Source organism: Schistocerca nitens, chromosome 6 (assembly GCF_023898315.1).
Source record: "Schistocerca nitens isolate TAMUIC-IGC-003100 chromosome 6, iqSchNite1.1, whole genome shotgun sequence".
In the NCBI taxonomy this organism is placed as follows: Eukaryota; Metazoa; Arthropoda; class Insecta; order Orthoptera; family Acrididae; genus Schistocerca; species Schistocerca nitens.
Genome location: NC_064619.1, coordinates 501,344,269 through 501,367,695, shown reverse-complemented (window position 1 = coordinate 501,367,695; position 23,427 = coordinate 501,344,269). Strand labels below are relative to the sequence as shown.

Sequence of the window (23,427 nt, the reverse complement as noted above, 5' to 3'; positions counted from 1 at the left end):
TCCTTTATAAAGGAAGTAACTTCAATTCTGACCATACAAACGTTTGTTCGCAAATGTACAGTGAGAATCATTAACATTGTGTTGTTCAATTTTAGGCTGAAATATATGCATATGTGCACTGTAGATCTACATTCCTGGAAATTGAAATAAGAACACCGTCAATTCATTGTCCCAGGAAGGGGAAACTTTATTGACACATTCCTGGGGTCAGATACATCACATGATCACACTGACAGAACCACAGGCACATAGACACAGGCAACAGAGCATGCACAATGTCGGCACCAGTACAGTGTATATCCACCTTTCGCAGCAATGCAGGCTGCTATTCTCCCATGGAGACGATCGTAGAGATGCTGGATGTAGTCCTGTGGAACGGCTTGCCATGCCATTTCCACCTGGCGCCTCAGTTGGACCAGCGTTCGTGCTGGACGTGCAGACCGCGTGAGACGACGCTTCATCCAGTCCCAAACATGCTCAATGGGGGACAGATCCGGAGATCTTGCTGGCCAGGGTAGTTGACTTACACCTTCTAGAGCACGTTGGGTGGCACGGGATACATGCGGACGTGCATTGTCCTGTTGGAACAGCAAGTTCCCTTGCCGGTCTAGGAATGGTAGAACGATGGGTTCGATGACGGTTTGGATGTACCGTGCACTATTCAGTGTCCCCTCGACGATCACCAGTGGTGTACGGCCAGTGTAGGAGATCGCTCCCCATGCCATGATGCCGGGTGTTGGCCCTGTGTGCCTCGGTCGTATGCAGTCCTGATTGTGGCGCTCACCTGCACGGCGCCAAACACGCATACGACCATCATTGGCACCAAGGCAGAAGCGACTCTTATCGCTGAAGACGACACGTCTCCATTCGTCCCTCCATTCACGCCTGTCGCGACACCACTGGAGGCGGGCTGCACGATGTTGGGGCGTGAGCGGAAGACGGCCTAACGGTGTGCGGGACCGTAGCCCAGCTTCATGGAGACGGTTGCGAATGGTCCTCGCCGATACCCCAGGAGCAACAGTGTCCCTAATTTGCTGGGAAGTGGCGGTGCGGTCCCCTACGGCACTGCGTAGGATCCTACGGTCTTGGCGTGCATCCGTACGTCGCTGCGGTCCGGTCCCAGGTCGACGGGCACGTGCACCTTCCGCCGACCACTGGCGACAACATCGATGTACTGTGGAGACCTCACGCCCCACGTGTTGAGCAATTCGGCGGTACGTCCACCCGGCCTCCCGCATGCCCACTATACGCCCTCGCTCAAAGTCCGTCAACTGCACATACGGTTCACGTCCACGCTGTCGCGGCATGCTACCAGTGTTAAAGACTGCGATGGAGCTCCGTATGCCACGGCAAACTGGCTGACACTGACGGCGGCGGTGCAGAAATGCTGCGCAGCTAGCTCCATTCGACGGCCAACACCGCGGTTCCTGGTGTGTCCGCTGTGCCGTGCGTGTGATCATTGCTTGTACAGCCCTCTCGCAGTGTTCGGAGCAAGTATGGTGGGTCTGACACACCGGTGTCAATGTGTTCTTTTTTCCATTTCCAGGAGTGTACATATCGTAAAGCGATCCTAAACGCTGTGTATGTGTGGCATATAATCATCGACAAACTGTAATTCCCCGAAATTGTTTGTCACGAACGTGATGTTACTACGTCCTGAAAACACTGGATCATTAAAATTTACTTACGTTTCACGAATTTCTCTCCAGTTAACACGTAATTCCTTGGATTAACTTGGCAATAGAGATAGCTGTGAGCCCATCTCACTAGCAGCTGCTTTTCGTTAGGAACTGTATTTTTATTGTCTTGAACTAATCCACTAATTAGCAGTCTTCGAAAGGGAGGTAAGAAGGAAATGACAAGTATTTTGGACAAGTCAGGAAAACTGCTGGTGAATCCTGTTGATGCCTTGGGCAGATGGAGGGAATATTTTGAAGAGTTGCTCAATGTAGGTGAAAATACGACCAGTAATGTTTCAGATTTCGATGTACAATGGGATAGGAATGATGATGGAAATAGGATCACATTTGAGGAAGTGGAGAAAATGGTCAATAGATTGCAGTGCAATAAAGCGGCTGTGGTGGATGAAATTAAGTCGGCACTCATCAAATACAGTGGAATGTCAGGTCTTAAATGGCTACATAGGATAATTGAAATGGCGTGGGAGTCGGGACAGGTTCCATCAGACTGGACGAAATCAGTAATCACACCAATCTTTAAACATGGAAACAGAAAAGATTGTAACAACTACAGAGGTATCTCTTTAATCAGCGTTGTGGGTAAAATCTTCTCAGGTATTGTTGAAAGGAAAGTGCGAGTATTAGTTGAGGACAAACTGGATGAAAATCAGTGTGGGTTTAGACCTGTTAGAGGTTGTCAGGACCAGATCTTTAGCTTACGGCAAATAATGGAGAAGTGTTACGAGTGGAACAGAAAATTGTATCTATGCTTTATAGATATAGAAAATGCAAATGACCGGGTTCTTAGGAGGAAGTTATTGTCTGTTGTACGAGATTATCGAATAGGAGACAAACTTTTGCAAGCAATTAAAGGTCTTTACATAGATAGTCAGGCAGCAGTTAAAGTTGACGGTAAATTGAGTTCATGGTTCAGAATAGTTTCAGGGGTATGACAAGGCTGCAGTCTGTCTCCACTGTTGTTTTTATTATTTATGGATAATATGTTGAAAACAATAGACTGGCTGAGTGAGATTAAGATATGTGAACACAAAATACGCAGTCTCGCATATGCGGATGACTTAGTTGTGATGGCAGATTCGATTGAAAGTTTGCAAAGTAATATTTCAGAGCTAGATCAGAAATGTAAGGACTATGGTATGAAGATTAGCATCTCCAAAACGAAAGTAATGTCAGTGGGAAAGAGATATAAACGGATTGAGTGCCAAATAGGAGGAACAAAATTAGAACAGGTAGACGGTTTCAAGTACTTAGGATGCATATTCTTACAGGATGGCAAAATAGTGAAAGAACTAGAAGCGAGGTGTAGCAAAGCTAATGCAGTGAGCGCTCAGCTACGATCTACCCTCTTCTGCAAGAAGGAAGTCAGTACCAAGACTAAGTTATATGTGCACCGTTCAATCTTCCGACCAACTTTGTTGTATGGGAGCGAAAGTGGGTGGATTCCGGTTACCTTATTAAAAGGGTTGAGGTTACGGATATGAAAGTAGCTAGGATGATTGCAGGTACTAGCAGATGGGAACAATGGCAGGAGTGTGTCCACAATGAGGAAATCAAAGAAAAACTGGGAACGAACTCTATAGATGTAGCAGTCAGGGCGAACAGGCTTAGATGGTGGGGTCATGTTACATGCATGGGAGAAGCAAGGTTACCCAAGAGACTCATGGGTTCAGCAGTAGAGGGTAGGAGGAGTCGGGGTAGACCAAGGAGAAGGTACCTGGATTCGGTTAAGAATGATTTTTAAGTAATAGGCTTAATACCAGAAGAGGCACCAATGTTAGCACTGAATAGGGGATCATGAAGGAATTTTATAAGGGGGACTATGCTCCAGACTGAACGCTGAAAGGCATAATAAGTCTTAAATGATGATGATGATGATGAACTAATCCACTTGGGTAACTTGAATAGGGAACTGTTCACCTCTCGGGCCGGCCGTGGTGGCCGAGTGGTTCTAGGCGCTTCAGTCCGGAACCGCGCGACTGCTACGGTCGCAGATTCGAATTCTGCCTTGGGCATGGATGTGTGTGATGTCCCTAGGTAAGTTAGGTTTAAGTAGTTCTAAGTTCTAGGGGACTGATGACCTCAGATGTTAAGTCCCATAGTGCTCAGAGCTGTGTTGTTCACCTACCTGTCTCCATGTCTCTCCCCCCCCCCCCTCCCCTTTCTCTCTCTCTCTCTCTATGTTATTAGATTCAAAGTTAGGCAAGTTATTTAATATCTTCTTATGAATTGTATCTTGTACTTGCTCCTAATATCAATTTAATTATAATGTTTTTTGTTCCTCAGGCTGCTCATGAAACCAAAATTCGTAAACTAATTGGAACTCGTCAGAGCCCAGTGTACATTGAATGTATCCATTTAGATGAGAAACACAGTGCGAACGGGGTAGTGATAGATGGTACTGTGATGGCACAACGGTACATCATGGATATCCTGAGTCCTTAAGTGTTGCCTCCCATCCGACAGTATTGGGGTGCCATTTTCCAACAGGACAAACCTCGTCCACACATGGCACTTGATGCCAGATCTGTCTCCTATAAACTATGTGTGGAACTAGCTCGGACAATCCGTGTAATTGCCAGTATCCAGCAAGGATCAGTTACAGCAGTTGCTTCAGGAGAGGGTACAACGACATCATTCACAACCGAATCAGTGCATGCATCAAGGTCAGAAGGGATGTAACACCATAATGATAAGGAGGCTAACACTAACAAGTTGTTTGTACATTTGACTCGATTTTGTATTCACTGAAATAACATCGCACAGCCTCTCAACCCGGAAGTATTAATTTCGTTCCCTCCTCCCCATCTGAATGCTTCAGTTTTCGTCAGGTAGTGTATTTAAACGATCTGATGAGCACCACAGCATTTCACTAATCTTGTGATCGTACACTATGAGATTTTGTTTCTCGTTTTTATTGACCTGATCTCGCATTTCTCAAGATTTAAAAACAGCTTACATACACTACTGACCATTAAAATTGCTACACCCAGAAGAAATGCAGATCATAAACGGGTATTAATTGGACAGATATACTAGAACTGACATGTGATTACATTTTGGGTGCATAGATCCTGAGAAATCAGTACCCAGAACAACCACCTCTGGCCGTAATAATGGCCTTGATACGCCTGGGCATTGAGTCAAACAGAGCTTGGATGTCGTGTACAGGTACAGCTGCCCATGCAGCTTCAACACGATACCACAGTTCATCAAGAGTAGTGACTGGTTTATTGTGACGAGCCAGTTGCTCGGCCACCATTAACTAGGCGTTTTCAGTTGGTGAGAGATCTGGAGACTGTGCTGGCCAGGGCAGCAGTCGAACATTTTCTGTATCCAGTAAGGCCCGTACAGGACGTGCAACATGCGGTCGTGCATTATCCTGCTGACTTGTAGGGGTTCGAACGGATCGAATGAAGGGTAGAGCTACGGGACGAAACACATCTGAAATGTAGCTTCCACTGTTCAAAGTGCCGTCAATGGGAACAAAAGGTGACCGAGACGTGTAACCAATGGCACCCCATACCATCACGCCGGGTGATACGCCAGTATGGCGATGACGATTACACACTTCCAATGTGCGTTCACCGCGATGTCGCCAAACATGGATGCAACCATCATGATGCTGTAAACAGAACCTGGATTCATCCGAAAAAATGAATTTTGCCATTCGTGCACCCAGGTTCGTCGTTGAGTACACCGTCCCAGGTGCTCCTGTCTATGATGCAGCGTCAAGGGTAACCGCAGCCATGCTCTCCGAGCTGATAGTCCATGCTGCTGAAAACGTCGTCGAACTGTTCGTGCTGATGGTTGTTGTCTTGCAAACGCCACCGACTCAGGGATCGAGACGTGGCTGCACGATCCGTTACACCATGCGGATAAGATGCCTGTCATCTCGATTGCTAGTGATACGAGGCCGTTGGGATCCAGCACGGCGTTCCGTATTACCGTCCTGAACCCACCGATTCTATATTCTGCTATCAGTTATTGGATCTCGACCAACGCGAGCAGCAATGTCGCGATACGATAAACCGCAATCGCGGTAGGCTACAATGCGACCTTTATCAAAGTCAGAAACGTGATGGAACGCATTTCTCCTCCTTACACGAGGCATCACAACAAAGTTTCACCAGGAAACGCCGGTCAACTGCTGTTTGTGTCTGAGAAATCAGTTGGAAACTTTCCTGATGTCAGCACGTTGTAGGTGTCGCCAACGGCGCCAACCTTGTGTGAATGCTCTGAAAAGCTAAACATTTGCATATCACAGGATCTTCTTCCTGTCGGTTAAATTTCGCTTCTGTAGCACGTCATCTTCGTGGTGTAGCAATTTTAATGGCCAGTAGTGTATTAATTTCGTTCCCTCCTCCCCATCAGAGTGCTTCAGTTTTCGTCAGGTAGTATATTTAAACGATCTGCCGAGCTCTACAGTTTTTCACTGATCTTGTAATCGTACACTATGAGATTTTTTTTCTCGTTTTTATTGACCTGATCTTGCATTTCTCCACATTTAAAGACAGCTTACATATATTCCACCATACGGATATAGTGTCCAACTCTTGTTCTGTGAAGAAGTGAGGTGGGTGGGTTTCCTTGAGGATTGCGTCGATACCTACTCGACGGCACTCTCGTTTTCAGTGCTTTCTCCTGAGCATTGGGTCAGACTGCTTACCATCAACGGCGCTTTATCTGCTTGTTTTCATTGCTTTCATTTATTTGGCCTGCGTTAATGGCCTGTAAAATGTTTGGTCATTTGTGTTGGACGTCGCCTCCTTGCAGCACACAGACTGGCACGTGAATTCGTGAGTAGTCCCGCAGTCGTTAGCGCTACAGCAGTGAGCCCAACCTCTTCCGCCCCTGATGCGTCTTCCCGCTGTCTACGCAGCGCCACGGAATGAGTTCACCACCAAAATTTACGACTCGCCGTATCCCTAGTGCTCTGAAATGGATGCCCGCACCGCTTACCACACTTTCTAGCAAAGGCGTCCGGCTGACTTTGAGAGAAAGCCGTTGATTCAATTACTTCTGTGGCGTGCGTGTACTGGAGCTCCGGTCTGCGATAAGAGGAGTAATTCGTTCTTGTCTCTCACTGACCAGGTCTTTGTTACTGGTAATTAGTGCGCGAAGTGAAAATAAGCACGAAACTGACCATTAAAGCACAGTAGTGCTGGTGAGTAATGAGACGTGTGTTCTTCGCGCGTGAAAATGAGGGAACATCTCCAAAAAAATGATGCAACCGAGTAGTTTACAGTACAGCACCACAGTCTATGAGAAACAGTCGCGAAACACCACAGGCAAAAAAAATAAAAAAAATAAAAAAAATAAAAACATACAACCTCATGACCGTTGAAGCGATGCTAGCGCTCCAAGCGGCAAGCATGTAATAACTGAAGAATAGCATGGTATGCTACTTTTAAAGATGTTGCTTCCATAATTCCCAGTCACTAAAGTGGCAGTGACTTTTCCAATACGAAGTAATTAAAGTAATATCCCGTATCCTCTCAATGTCAACATAGAATTATAAAATCTGAGTGCAATGTAATACATCCAGCTTACAGTAGCAGAGTCGTATTATTGCCATTGAAAACCGTAAAACGAAAAATTAGTTGTGGTCTTCTGTGTTTAAGTTAATAAGGAACTGATTACGAGAATATCTACGTCCTCGGCACGTACTTTCTGATTTTTTGCGCCGATGATAGTTCGTTTCACGAGTATCTTTGCGGATTTCAGACTCATTTAGTACATTTAAAACTAGGGACGATGTTTACTTTCTTGGAGATTATCTGCTACTCCTTGTTATGAATGCAAGTTTCCTCTCGTCCTTGCTCTTATGCCTTACTTATTCCTATCATATTTATCTATTCTGTTTCCCTGACATCAAAATGTATCCGTATCGTCAAGATTTGTAACATTTAGTTTTTCAGCATGTCCACTTTTTTTTCGTTTATTGAATTTATACATGCCGCTCTGCAGCCTACAGGAGTCAAAAACTTAATGAGTAGATAATAGAACAATAAAAACAGGTGATAAATCGGTGACTGGTTAAAACTGTGACATGGCGAAAAATTGCGAAGTGAAAATAAAAAATAGAGGTTTGGTGATGCTGAGTAAAATATATAGCAATTAGACAGGCACAATTAGAAAAGAAAAAAAAACACGGCGACAGTCTTGTTTCTGTTCGCAAGAGTTCAAAAACACACCTTTTCGCAGCAGTGGAAGGGGACGCACAACACTAAACACTCACTTAAAAACTGCACCATAGAGGAGACACGAAGGCAGGTGGTGGGGGAGGGGGGGGGGACCCGGACCGATGAGGGGGGAAAAGAGGGGGAGGGGAAAAGAAAAAGGGGGGTATGTCCACCTGTTACAATTTCTTCTTACAGGATGTTTCAAAAATGACCGGTATATTTGAAACGGCAATAAAAACTAAACGATCAGCGCTAGAAATACACCGTTTGTTGCAATATGCTTGGGACAAAAGTACATTTTCAGGCAGACAAACTTTCGAAATTACAGTAGTTACAATTTTCAACAACAGATGGCGCTGCGGTCTGGGAAACTCTATAGTACGATATTTTCCACATATCCACCATGCGTAGCAATAATATGGCGTAGTCTCTGAATGAAATTACCCGAAACCTTTGACAACGTGTCTGGCGGAATGGCTTCACATGCAGATGAGATGTACTGCTTCAGCTGTTCAATTGTTTCTGGATTCTGGCGGTACACCTGGTCTTTCAAGTGTCCCCACAGAAAGAAGTCATAGGGGTTCATGTCTGGCGAATAGGGAGGCCAATCCACGCCGCCTCCTGTATGTTTCGGATAGCCCAAAGCAATCACACGATCATCGAAATATTCATTCAGGAAATTAAAGACGTCGGCCGTGCTATGTGGCCGGGCACCATCTTGCGTAAACCACGAGGTGTTCGCAGTGTCGTCTAAGGCAGTTTGTACCGCCACAAATTCACGAAGAATATCCAGATAGCGTGATGCAGTAATCGTTTCGGATCTGAAAAATGGGCCAATGATTCCTTTGGAAGAAATGGCGGCCCAGACCAGTACTTTTTGAGGATGCAGGGACGATGGGACTGCAACATGGGGCTTTTCGGTTCCCCATATGCGCCAGTTCTGTTTATTGACGAAGCCGTCCAGGTAAAAATAAGCTTTGTCAGTAAACCAAATGCTGCCCACATGCATATCGCCGTCATCAATCCTGTGCACTATATCGTTAGCGAATGTCTCTCGTGCAGCAATGGTAGCGGCGCTGAGGGGTTGCCGCGTTTGAATTTTGTATGGATAGAGGTGTAAACTCTGGCGCATGAGACGATACGTGGACGTTGGCGTCATTTGGACCGCAGCTGCAACACGGCGAACGGAAACCCGAGGCCGCTGTTGGATCACCTGCTGCACTAGCTGCGCGTTGCCCTCTGTAGTTGCCGAACGCGGTCGCCCTACCTTTCCAGCACGTTCATCCGTCACGTTCCCAGTCCGTTGAAATTTTTCAAACACATCCTTTATTGTATCGCTTTTCGGTCCTTTGGTTACATTAAACCTCTGTTGAAAACTTCGTCGTGTTGCAACAACACTGTGTTCTAGGCGGTGGAATTCCAACACCAGAAAAATCCTCTGTTCTAAGGAATAAACCATGTTGTCTACAGCACACTTGCACGTTGTGAACAGCACACGCTTACAGCAGAAAGAGGACGTACAGAATGGCGCACCCACAGACTGCGTTGTCTTCTATATCGTTCACATCACTTGCAGCGCCATCTGTTGTTGAAATTGTAACTACTGTAATTTCGAAAGTTTGTCCGCCTGAAAATGTACTGTTGTCCCAAGCATATTGCAACAAACGGTGTATTTCTATCGCTGCTCGTTTAGTTTTTATTGCCGTTTCAAATATACCGGTCATTTTTGAAACACCCTGTATTTGTGTTGACTCTTACACTACAGTTAACACATGTTCCGTAGTGTTTAACACAAAACTGAATTCATATTCACTTTAAAATCTACTGACTCAGATCGGTATTATAATCAGTTTATTCAGAGAGAATGTTAGCAAACAGTAGAGCTTTTTCATACTTATCCAACAGGGGTGAAATAATTCCGAAAATTATGAAACATATCGCCTAAATTATAAGTTGTGATGCAAAGTGATACATGTTTCTGAATTCAGAAATTAAGTTATTCATTAGCTACACAACAAGCGGTTGCTAGCATTTGTCATAACATTTAGAACCATAAAACTATAATATATCTAATTGTAAAAATTCCTCAGTTGAACGCTCACCCTGTAATATCGGTCACTTACCAGGGAAGTGCTATTTGCCGGAGAAAAGGGGTGACCAACGAGAATACCTGCATTTGAACAAAAGCCAATCATTATGTGGCTCCGTGGTCAGTGCCTAAACAATTTTAAAAGTCGCTCGAAGTTCGTCAACCTTGGGAGTGATCCTCTGGGATGTAGGAGGGGACCTCTTTTGGGGGAAGTTGTACTCCAAAGTGATACATGTTTCTGAATTCAGAAATTAAGTTATTCAATACTATCTGTGACATTATTCTTTTAGTAGAGAAAGATCATCAGGATTAGCAAGTGCAGGTTTTGAGTACCCATCAGTCTTGCGGACTTTTGTAGGTGTCTTACGACATAGTGCGTGTGAACGTGATCTGTCGGTGGAAGCCTTAAACCAGAGATTGCAGCAACAGCTATTTTGATGAGTTTTGGGGTTATATGAAGAAATCTCACAATATATGAAGTTCTAGAAGTAAGGGAACAGCTTGATTATCCCATTTTCAAAGTGAAAAATTAGGAAGGATAATTAGGAATTAGTTTCTCTCTCTCTCTCTCTCTCTCTCTCTCTCTCTCTCTCTCTCCCTCTCTCTCTCTCTCTCTCTCTCTCATAATGAGAAGCCATATTGCAGTGTAGAAAGATCTCCTTAGCATCCAAGGCAGTGATTCGTATCCTCCATCCACCCAGCATGAGCACCGATTTGCAGAAAAGGACTTCTGCGGCAGAGGACGCTGCCGTCACGGACATGTCACGTGGTCTCGTCCACTGATGTGAGAGACCCATAACTAGTCATGCGGCAGTTGAGCCCCATCCTCTGTTATGCCAGCGTAGCTTGGATTTCCGCCCCTCCCCGGTTCTATAAAGCCCTCCAAATCCTCGAACGCCATGCGCTCCACCTCGCATTCCGCATCCGCCTTCCGTCCCCCACGTACATCCTCTACGACCTCATCCCTTTCCCCCACCTTCTCCTTTTCCTTGAACACATCCGCATACTATATATTGGCCGCCGCCTTGATCCCCCTCACCCCCTGGTGTCTCCCTTCCTCTCCACCCCCAACCAGTTGCCACGCCTTTACCGTTGTGTCCCACCCTCTCTTCATCTCTACACCCTCCATCTCCTTTCCCAGCGCAGCTTCCACCATCCACCCCTCCCGGATGGTGAGCTTCGCCCTGACATCTACCCTTCCTACCAACTTTAACCCCATCTTCCTGCCTCCTCCTCAGGGCTCCCTCTCCTCCCCCTCCCTCCTCCTGAGCGGCTTCTCCCTCCTATTCCCCCTCCCTCTCTTGTGCCCCCTTGCTGCCTCTTGCTCTCCCCTCCTTTTCCATCCTCTCTGACCTTTCCCTCGGCAGGTCCCACCTGGCAGTTTATTCTTCGTCATGTATGCTCCAAGTGGGTTTTAAGTGTGTTGTTCCGGAATGTTTTTAATACTGTGGCCGACTTTTAATGTGTGCATGCGCATTCAGTGACTTCTCTGTGTTTTAAGAATCGCCAACTGTGTTTCTTAACTTTCTGGTGACTTTTTTAACTGTCCCCCATGAACGTCTCCATGTCAGTGTATTTTTACCTCCATTTTCTCCCCTTACTCTGTTTTATGTTCCCCTTTTTTATCGCCTTATGTATGTATCATTTCATTCTTGTTGTAGTTGTTATGTCACTCGGCTGAAGAGCGGCGGATTGTGCCACTGACAGCCCTCCCCTGCCCATATGGAGCAGGGGAATGAAATCGCAATAAAGAAAAAAAAGCCTCTCTTTTCCCTGAAGTCTTCGATACATGGCGTCGATAATAGATTAACTGACTTTGCCTGTGTTTACAATTTTCGATTCGGATTGGACCCTGGGCTGTTTGCGCACGCTTACAGCGACTTTCGCCTGCGCTTTGGACTTCGCTTCTGGCTAGCTGTTCGCTTCGTGAACTCTGCTGTCATCGATCACACGAACCGCCAGTTTGTTCCACTACTCTTTGCATCTTTGCCAGTGCAAGTGATCATAAACTGTATTTCTCATTCGCAAATTAAAATAGAAGACTCTCAGTTCTAAGCGGAAATCTCATCATTTTCTGATTACATATCGATAAATATCTTAATCTAATTCAGCAATAAATGATTTTCAAGCCTACCCAAATATTTACACCTACACGACTCCTCTGTTATTCACACTTAAGTCTTTGGCAGAGGGTTCATAGAACCACTTTCAGACTATTTGTCGACAGTGTCACTCTCGAATAACACGTGCGAGTAGTGAACGCCTAAATCTTACCGTGAAAGCGCGGATTTATTTTATTACGATAGCCATTTCTCTCTATGTAGGTGGAGGTTGACGAAATACTTCGGCATTCGCAATGGAAGGTTTGTGATTGAAATTTCGTGGGAAGTTATACTCGTAACAAAAAACGCCTTTGTTTTAAGGAAAACCAGCCAAGTCGTGTGTCGTGTCTCTGATACTCTTTCCTTTATATCACGATAATATAAAGCAAACTGTCGTTCTTTGAGTTTTTCGATGCCCTCCAAGAATCTTATCTGGTAAGAATCCCACTCCGCGCAGAGTACTCCAGAAGAGGGCGTACAAACCTTGCGTACGCGGTCTCTTTAGTAGATTTGTTATATCTTCTAAATGTTCTGCCAAAAAACCACAGTCGCTTTCCCCACATTTTCTGTTTGGTAGCTCCAATTTAAGTTATTCGTAAGTATAATATTAGGTATTTAGTTGAATCGACAACCTTTAAACTTGTCTGAATTATCGTGTAACCGAAATTTAACGGATTCTCTTTAGTACTCATGAGGATGGACTTCACACTAGTATTTATTGTGTGGGGTCATTTTATACGTTTGCATCATACAGATAATCTTGTCTAAATCATTTAACAATTCATGTTTATCTTTTCACTTTAGTCGACAGTAAACGACAGCATCATTAACAAAGAATTTATGAGGGTACCTCATACTGTAACTTTAATCGTTTCTGTAGATTAAGAAGAGCAATTGACATATAACACTTCCTCTGGGAAACCCATATATCACTTCTGTGTCGCTAGATGACTACGAACTGTGGCCTTCCTGTAAGAAAATCACGAATCCAGTCCCCACGGTTGAGACGGTAGCCCAGAGTCAAGCAATTTAATTTGTTGGCGCTAGTGAGGAACGTAAACAAAATCGCATAGTAAGTGGTCGCGCCTTACCTTTACGTCGTTCCACTGCTCATCCTGGGTGGTGTAGGTGTTGACCCGCAGCTGCGTGCCGGCCAGACTGACGCCCGTCATCTCGTCCTGCAGCGACTCCAGCGGGAAAGCCCCGGGGACCACGTGGTGGAGCAGCAGCTGCGACAGACCGCACCACGTTACACCATCTGACAGCATTGTAACTTCTTCGAGAACCTCATAATAGACTAAGTTGACAAGATGTCACGTGATAGCGATATGCACTCATGCAGATGGCGGTAGTATCGAGTGCACAGGGTATAAAAGGGCAGCGCATCGGCGGAGCTATCATTTGTACTCAGGTAAAGGTTTCCGACTTAATTACGGTGCATGACGGAAATTAACAAATGGTTCAAATGGCTCTGAGCACTATGGGACTTAACATCTGAGGTCATCAGTTCCCTAGAACCCCTGAACTACTTAAACCTAACTAACCTAAGGACATCACACACATCCATGCCCGAGGCAGGATTCGAACCTGCGACCGTAGCGGTCGCACGGTTTCAGACTGAGGCGCCTACAACCGCTCGGCCACACCGGCTGGCCTGGAAATTAACAACTTTGAACGCAGAATGGCAGTTGGAGCTAGACCCATGGAGTATTCCGTTTTGGAAAATGTTAGGTTTGCCGTAGTAAAGTTAGCTTTGAAAAGTGCACCGCAGCGCGTAGCGTAAAGCAGTCGCCCTCCGTTTTCTGGCGGTGGCGCCTTTGTCGCAATTGAAGGCTTCGGTGTCTCCCTCTAGCGGGACAGGGGAAAAGTGGGCTGTTCGCGTGGGTTTAAGAAGTGGCTGTATGGGCTCTCGTGGAGAGTTGGTAGTCGAGGCATCAAGAAGCGACTTCTCTGCCGGTGGTAGAGGAACAGCTCGCAGACCGCGGCATCAGCGTAAGCGACGCGAGTAGCGGCTCCGGGTATGGGGCGCTAACTGCTCGTCGCGAAAGGAATCTTCCTGAGCGTGGGTCCGCAAGGGGCCTAATCTGCAGTTCGGCCGTATGCTGTCGACCGGCGAGGAGGTTCTGAAAATAGGCGCGCCTTTCTGCGTCCGTTGAAACGGCTGGCAGCGGGCGGCACGGCAGAGCATTTGGAGGTGCTGCGTTGGTTCACTCCTTGGAGTCGTAACGCACCAAAAGTTGAGTATTGATTGTTAACAGATTTTATGAAGTTTAATTGAATTCAATTTACTTATTCTTCTTAATTATACAAGCCGTTTTTTTTGGGGGGGGGTGGTGGTTTCCCGCCATTCATTCTCGTCTGCCCACCTGCGGGAAGGTGGTAATATTAGGAAGGGTGGTCCGTTTTGTCCCCTTTTGAGGATGAAAGGGGGGGGGGGGTCAGAGTAAATCTGTGGTTCGGATTGCTTCTTTCCCCTCCCAGCTTACCTACGGGTTTATTAGACTGTTAGCCTTTGCCATGTCTGTGAAAGTTTAAAGCACCAATGACTGTATTGTTTAAAATGCAAGGCACTAAGACCTGATCCATTCTCTCGCCTGCCATAACTCTAGGAAAGAATAAAAATTCCTTTTGCCTCGTAGTATGAACTAGTCAACTGCATAACGAATTCCTGCTCATCTGGAAGCTGTAATTTACGTAAATTTGTTTTCATGTATATTTGGCTTCAATCAAGCAAGGTTGTTAATGTACGCCGTAGTGGATTTTTTTATATTGTTTCTAGTCAGCAAAAACTGTTGTGTGTTTTTCCAATTCAATACCTTTTAAGACTTTTACTCAACGTGCTTACGTGTTTTATACAGGTAGTTGGTTATTAGTGTGTTTTCTTGCCATGCAAAAGTTTGCCTTTTCATTACGGGTAGAAATTGTTGTCTTGAAAGGAGAATGTTGTAAAAGTTCGCAAGTCCTACCTGGCGAGCGTTTGTGTTTGCCGTAAGTTAACTGACAGAAATTTGTAAAATTTGTTTTTTATGTTAATGTTATTAACTGTAAGTGTCCCCCTGTGCGCATCACTCATGCGTTTTGGTTTTTCTATTTTGAGAACTTTTGTAAACAGGATTGTCTTTATATGTCGTAGACAAGTTAGATTCTGCGCCATTTAATGAATGGAGTGAAATTCGCCTGTAATTTAGCTGAGCTTGGAATATTGTACAGCGTCGCGTTGTATACGTTAAATAGCTTGCCTGTACTTGCCTTTTACTGGCGTGAAATTTTTTATAACAATTTAAAAGTCCTTTCATATCTTAAATTGTGACTTATTTGTTAAGTGATTGTTGTTTTTTTTAAATATCGTAAAGTCTTGCACCAAGTTTGAATAAAGAGTGTTATTGAAAATTGTGTGTAATTTCACCAGTTATTCCTTGGCACCTACTTCCACTTTACATTTGGTGTATTGATTGAGATTAATAACCTTTGGTGAACCAGTAGTAATTTTACGGTTCATTAGGAAACTCAATATTCCGACATCCACAGTGTAAAGAGTGCGCAGTGAATGCCAAATTTCGGGCATTACCTCTCGTCACGGACAGCGCAGTAGTCGACGGCCTTCACATAACGACCGTGAACAGCCGCGTTTGTGTGGAGTTGTCAGTACTAACAGACGAGCAACACTGCGTAGCATAACCAGAGAAATTTATGTGGAATGAACGACGAACGCACCTGTCAGGACAGTGCGGAGGCATTTGGCATTAATGGGCTATGGCAACGGACGACCGACGCGAGTGCCTTTGTTAACAGTGCGACAGCACTTGCAGCGCCTCTCCTGGGCTCGTGACCATATCGGTTGGACTCTAGACGACTGGGAAACCGTGGCATGGTCAGACGAGACCCGATTTCAGTTGGTAACAGCTGGTTGTAGGGTTCGAGTTTTGGCCAGGACTCACGACGCCATGGAACCATCTTACCAATAAGGTGGTGATGGCTCCATGATGGTGTGGGCTGCGTTTACGTGCAATGGATCCGACTGAACCGATCATTGGCTGGAATTAGTTATGTTCTGTTACTTAGAGACCTTTTACAGTCATTCATGAACTTCACTTTTATGGACGATAGTGCGCCAATGTTACTGGGCCACAATTATTCGTGACTGAAAACATTTTTCACAGTTGAGCGAATGATTTGGCCACCCAGATCGCCCGACATGAAGCCTGTCGGACATTTGTGGGGCATAATCGAGAAGTCATTTTGTGCTCGAAATCCTGCACCGGCAACACTTTCGCAGTTATGGACAGCTGCAGAGGCACCGTGACTCATTATTTCTGAATGCGACTTCGAAGGACTTGTTGAGTCCATGCCACGTCGAGTTGCTGCACTGTGTAGGGCAAAAGGAGAGCCGACACGATATTAAGAGACGTCCCACGCCTTTTGTCACTTCAGTGTATGTCAGTAGAGGAAGCAACTTTCTAAATGAGCTGGTGGGCAATGTGAATTTTTGTGACTAAGGCCGTCTAGCTCGCACAACACTTCTTCAGGGCGGAGGTAGGATTTTTTAAATGAAAAACGTGTGTCACTGTTAAGTACGCTGTTCTGGCACAAAGTGAGACTAAAACACTGAAATTACAAAATTGTTGAGATTCACCAAAATATTAGAGCATGTACTATGTATGCTACATCAGATATCAAATTATCTCCTATCCTAGTAAGGACGTGTTTTCATGGATCCCTCGATGAATTACTAGGATACAAGACATACTTCTGATTTCTATTTTTAGACTACCAGCTGAAACACATAAAATGCTATTTTACTGGTGTACCTGAAAATAAAATCAGAAAATTCTTCGTATGATGGAATTTCAAAAAGTAAGTTGGAAATTACTGTGGCAGGCAAGTAACTTTGATTGAATTCTGCTCTGCACTTCAGAGTGACACGCATGAAACTATTTTTCAATATAGTCACAAAGTCTAAGTAAACAACATTTATCAGGTTATATGAATCGTTCAATTCATCGACGATAGAAATCCTCCTCCATGGTTACGGAGCTATTCAAGAACCGCTATGTGGACGTCTTCGTCATCGAAACATCTGCGACTGCTGTGAATCAGTTCCTCGACTGCTGGGTATTTTCGACTGAGGTAGATATCGATGTCGACGGTCCTCCTTCTCGACCAGCATCACCTGTGGTATCGATAGCTACGATGCCACGGCTTGGGTGCAAGTTCTTAAGTTGACACTACAACAGACGCCGACGACAGCGCCCTCTAGCCGGCGCTGTGGAGCTCTACGAGCGCTGCTACAGATTCTACCCATTTGATCAAGAGCAGTCAGCCGGGACACTACGCTTCAACTTCGCTTCATATACAGACTTTGCACTGCTTACGACGGGTCTAAGGCTTCGCACTGACGTGCTCATCTGTACAAAGTTATGTATGCCTCTGTATATACTTATGTACCAGTAAACCACTTTTACTTACTTGCAGTACCGACGTGTTTCACCTCACCTGCTCCTACTCGCTTTCTTCATTCTGCCAACCTTTCATTTTTCAGGAGCAGACCCACGCGCCACCTTCCAGGCGGGATACAAAATCACCCATGTGTGTATGGCCATGGTCAGATTGTGGGTGCCATTTCACTACGGATGGACGTGACATTGCGTTTGAATCATATACCGGCAGAATTTCACGGTAATTCTGTATGCACTTCATACGTAGGAATCATAATGCCCCATGTTCTCCAACTTCGGTGTATGTTTCTAGTTGCAGCGCCATTCCGATCTCACACTGTGACGTATCTGCTATCCGTACCGCAACAGAGCTGTGGCTGCAGAAAACCTGGAACATGGTCTCTACTCTGACAATGCGCCGCTCTCATAGCGCAGAGACCTCAGCAGGGGAAGACATGCCTGACTTACTTTCTGAAGACCCTATGTACATGGTCCATCCAGATATTTTTCGGGTAATTGCTAAAAACAGTTCATTTTTCAGTGAAACAAAAATATATTTTGGATTTAGTGCACTGCACAAATGAAAACCCTTACAAACATACAATTCCCTTCTGAAACCAGTTGTCTGAGTTTTGTGTATCATACCATGTAAATGCATGACGTAGAACATCCTTGCTGTTGGTTCTGATACAGACTTTGGTGTTCCAGGGCGTTTCCTCATTGAAAATACTTCTTTGTCATCGCGTTATGCCTGTCTTTCTTCAGACTCTTCTCTGTCTTGCAGTCTCTCTTGTATGTGAAAGTATAGGTTGTCGCCGAATGAGGACAATAGTGCTACATCGAATAAAATGCATAGCCTTACTGTTGGGAGGAAATAAACAGTCACTAATTTCATAGGCTGGAGTATATTAGCATATTAAATCGTATTACAAACACCTTCTAGTTCAAAATTTCTCAAAACAAGCAGAAATTACATTCATTTCTCGAAGCCTCGCTAACATTGCGGTAAACAGCTTTCTTCAATCAGATGCCGAAACATAGTGGAAGGTTGCCGAAACGCAAGTGATGCACAGTAAGCACATGGTGTACACGCTACAATCATAAACACGAAATTTAGTTAATTTCTTGAGCTAGAAGAAATAGAAGTTGTATGTAGCACACAAGGACTGAGGAGGTTAAAATGACGTTTTGGCTGCTGCGACCATAAGATCAAAACTTAGAACTTGTAAAAGAAAGTTCAGAAACAGTTGCACAACATCCATGCCTATTAGTTGATTACCCGCTTAAGCATAGAGTTTACTGCCACTGACAAGGGACTTTGTTTTACAGGTTCCAAGTTTTGAAATTTTCGAAAGCATTCTGTAATTGGAGTAAAGCAGCGACCGGTATAAAACGTTAAAAACCAATCGATCTCGTTTTCAGATTTTTATTCGTCAGCACCCGGTTTCGGCCCTTTCGTCAGACCATCTTCAGGCTTTTCCTCGCTCCAATACAGTAAAAAACGTCTAAAATATAAGCTACAGTAATTAAAAAGTATGATGTTATATGCATTATGGCTGCTGATGGCGGCAGGCGGAGCGAGATCCGTAGAAATAAGGATATCACTGCTGAATAAGGCAGCTTGAGTAGAGATTATATGCTGTAAGACCCCCTCCCCCATCCCTGTCTCTGTTGCAGCAAGTACATACGAATGCCCACAGGGGGCAGTCCACATACAACAGCGTTTACTGCATGCCTGTCATTTTGTTTCTTTTACTTAAATTAATTATGTTAGGATTAACAACGAAAAAATTGTATGTATGTAATTATCGAATTTATTTCTGTATCTATTTTTCTTATTAATTTGACTATACCAATCAATGTAGCATACCTCACGCATGGTTGATTGTCGACGATGTAATGCTGTAAGCGATGCGCGGAGCTTATAGTATATAATTTCGACTAAAGCTGACTTATTCAGCAGTGACGTCCTTATTTCTACAGATCTCGCTCCGTCTACCGCCACCAGCAGTCATAACGGGTATAACATCGTAGTTTTTAATTATTGTAGCTTATATTTTAGACGTTGTTCAGCCATATTTTCATCCCTCTATATATAATATGTATTATTACTGTACTGCAGCAGGGAAAAGCCTGAAGATGGTCTGAGGAAAGGGCTGTAACCGGTTACTGACGAATAAAAATCTGAAAACGAGATCGAGACTGTATGTAGTTGATTTTCCAATTTTTGATCAGTAGCAAAAACGTCGTTAAAAGTGCAGAAATGTGTTTAGCGACCTAGATGGCTTTATTCAGATAAGCTCTGAGAATAATCATGAAAACTACAAACTGAATGAAAAATGCTTACTTCTGATTTTTAACCGAATAATGCTGAAGATATGTTTAAGGTGTGTGTATTGTGTTTGTACTTAGTATTTTGACAAATGTTATGCTGCTAGTTTTGTTTGACGCAATAAGGTGTTTCGCAAGTGTGCGCAAGAATATCCTAGGAAAGAAAGGAGGCAAAACTGGAAAGCATTATCTTCAAATGGTGACATCGTCACTGTGATGTAGCGATCACAATGCTGTTAGTAAAAAAACAATTTTATATCTCCATCGAAAACTGTTTTTATTAATGTGTGACCAGTGTAAATGTATTATGTACCATCATTACATACAAAATGCTTGACTGGAAATAGCACATCAAAGAGAACTTCAGTATCGTAAACAGCAGACTGGCTGCTGAGTGTGATACTGCAGTTCACAGTGAAGTGATATTCGTAGCGAATCATTTTACGGATGCATTAAAAAAACTATAAAATTACTTTGCAATCGAGACAGAAATTTTTTATATTGCTAGAAGTTTTCTTCCTCCGCGTGATGTGTGAGGGTTGTCTTAAGTATCTATTGAGTGTAAATGACTGCAGGATGTGTGTGTGTGTGTGTGTGTGTGTGTGTGTATGTTGAACCTTCTTTTTGCTAGCACATAGTCTACCTATTCTTCTCGCTTAGCGTCAAGGGGCGTGACTACCATAACGTCCAAAGCGGACGGACGGATCATCATCAACATTGTAAGACTTCTTCACTCAATGAGACACTGTTGCTATGTTTGGTGTTTAATCCAGGAGATCGGCTCAAAGTATAGTGATCAGGAACATCACACTACCAGCTTTCCTCCCCTTGTCGCGATGTACCGGTGGTGAAAATTTCCTCAGTCATCACAATTCGAATCGACTAGCTCCAGATCGTGTGCGTTGACGGGTGTTACCGACCTCGTCTACAAAAGCAGGAAGTGACCTAAGAGCGCAAGTTTATACAGTTCACTGTGGTGTCACCGCTAGACACCACACTTGCTAGGTGGTAACTTAAATCGGCCGCGGTCCTGTAGTACATGTCGGACCCGCGTGTCGCCACTGTGTAATCGCAAACCTAGCGCCACCACATGGCAGGTCACAAGACACGGACATGACCTCGCCCCAGTTGTACGGACGACATTGCTTGCGACCAGAAGTACGACGCCTTCCTCTCATTTGCCGAGAGACAGATAGAATAGCCTTCAGCTTAGTCCATAGCTACTACCTAGCAAGGCGCCATTTGTATCAGTGCTTATAGCTTACTACTATTCAAGAGATGTATTCCAACAAGAGAATAAAAGTTAAGTAACATCTACGTACTTTTCTTCTTATTCATTAATAAGTCTCATGTTCCAGAACTTCAAGCCCGTCTGCGTTAGTTTAGCGTGCACCTAGCTACCTCATTGTGTCTATGCTTTATGAGCTAGACACAACATTCACTCCGACGCACAAGTTTTTTTCATTTCTTTATAACTATTTCACTAACGGTTATCATTCCGAAACAAAAACTATCTTGTAAGGGAGACCGAGGCAGGGTATGTTGTCACAAAAGCTGGATGGCACAAGTTTCAGTTTTCTGTCGTTGTTGATTCCCGGCGGTCTAAACTCACACCACAGCACGATCACAATACCCTGAGTAGGGAGTACGTAGTTTATAGTTCCTGGTTGTATTTTTCTGAATTTCACAGGTTTATGTGTTTTTGTAGTCACAAACGTTCATTCATTGATCAACTCTCATTATGCACTCTAAACGAAATCCACATTCCAACTATTTTATGTTATTTTATAATAGCTGCACAATGTTGTTCGGTATCAGTTTTGAGGTTAGCTTCAAGGTCTATTTTTCCAGCCCGGTTCTTTACTGAAAATGTTCTTCAGGGTTCGCTGTCACAAAAATTTTGGCGAGTTACACGGGGCAGCCTACACTGGCAGGGGTTTCTCTCGCTCGCTTGTCTCAGGTGAAGATGGTGAGAAATCATAAAAGACAAACCGAAGAGATATTACTCCATACTTCATGTAACCAACAGTGAGGAAATCAAAAAAAAGGAGAAATTATCAATTCGTAAAGCTGTAACTGCTTATCAGATCAGTAAACGAACTTCAGCAAGAATTATGGGTCCCATCTTAGCATATGAAGACTAAGATTTGCTAGATCCAATGGAATCATTGTTATCGTCCCTCCCCCATCCCGCCCCCCCCCCTACCCCGTTCACGTTGTACACACAAGCTCCGGTCTTTTGATCACACTGCGTATGGGCAATTTAAGAAATTCTTCAACTCTGGAGGACTGGATGATCAACAAACCAGGGAAATTGGTGACAATATGCGATATGCAACAAATTGTTTCTCTTGCATATTCTCGTACAGTGACTTGCAATGATTACATCTAATATTTCTTTACGATTTCCGCGCAGATATATATCGATTAAGTTATGAAATATTCACTGATGCAAATTTTACGCGAAATGTGTAAACGACAGAGAGAAGTTTGTGGACAAGTTCCCAGAAAAGTTTGCAAAGCAAAGCCTACCGATGTTGTCAAGTAGCAATGTTGTAGTAAGATGTTTGCTAAAGAAATAAAGATAGAAATAGTTCCTGAAAAAGAAATGCAGAAACTTTAAGAGATTCACCAGTTAAAAAGAAGCTTTACGAGCTAACTAAAAATGCAAGTGAAAAAATATCTGTTCAGAAAAAAACGAAAACAACGGAAATACAAAAAACAACAGAAAAGAAGTGAAAACAAAAAAGAACGAAAATTCTCAGTTAGTGAAGAAGAGGATGATGACTATTTTTGTTTAGTTTGTCCCAAACCACTTTGTATCAGTAAAGATAAGGAAGAATGTATCCAATGTACGGAATATAAGAAGTGGTCTCATCAGTTATGTACCAACAGGCCAAATAACTTTTGTACATTACAAAATTGTAAGTGCGCTCCAAAATTACTTCGCTAATAGAGGAAAGTTTTTAAAATATTTACTTAAATTACTAGTTTAGAGTCTAAATTTGTCCTTTATTAATATCATTGCTCGACTTTTGTATTCTTAGTAGAACTTCTTTTTCAGTAAATAGTTTTTTCCCATTGTCACAAAAATGTACCCTGATAGTTTCTTTTCTGATATGTCAAATATTGCTATGGCCTCAAGTTTGTGGGAAATATGAAATTATGAAATACACTAATGGTAGAAAGGAAAACTGTAAACACTGCCTCTTCAAAAATTGTAGCTCATAGATTGTGACAACCTGTTTCGGCCTCCCCTACATCGCTAACATCTGACAGAGAGTGCAATCATGATCGAGCGAACTGGAACAGCGTTTAAGTTACAAGACATTCTGATAGTCAAGACGATACTAGAAATGGTTCCCCTAAATAGACTGAAATCACTTTCATTTCCCATTTTGGTTAGATCTGGTGTTGCTAATGAAATATGCAGTAATACTAGTGGTCATTGGGCACATCAGACAAAAATTCAAACCTCCTGGATTCGATACCCTGACTGCCCATTCATTTTTATACTGAAGTGAATGTGACATTCTGCGTTGGCTGAGCGAAAGGCATGTTAAAAAATAATTTCACCCTGTGATTCAG

General features: G+C 43.8%; 1 protein-coding gene across 1 annotated transcript in view; it reads right to left on the bottom strand.

Moving 5' to 3' along the window:
* The window catches only part of LOC126262910 (mucin-5AC), a 321,105-nt gene that overhangs the window by 143,354 nt on the left and 154,324 nt on the right, over positions 1–23,427 (bottom strand). The window contains exon 4 of the mRNA XM_049959817.1: positions 13,165–13,302. Coding sequence (XP_049815774.1) covers positions 13,165–13,302 — 138 coding nt within the window. The remainder of the gene's footprint in view (positions 1–13,164; positions 13,303–23,427) is intronic.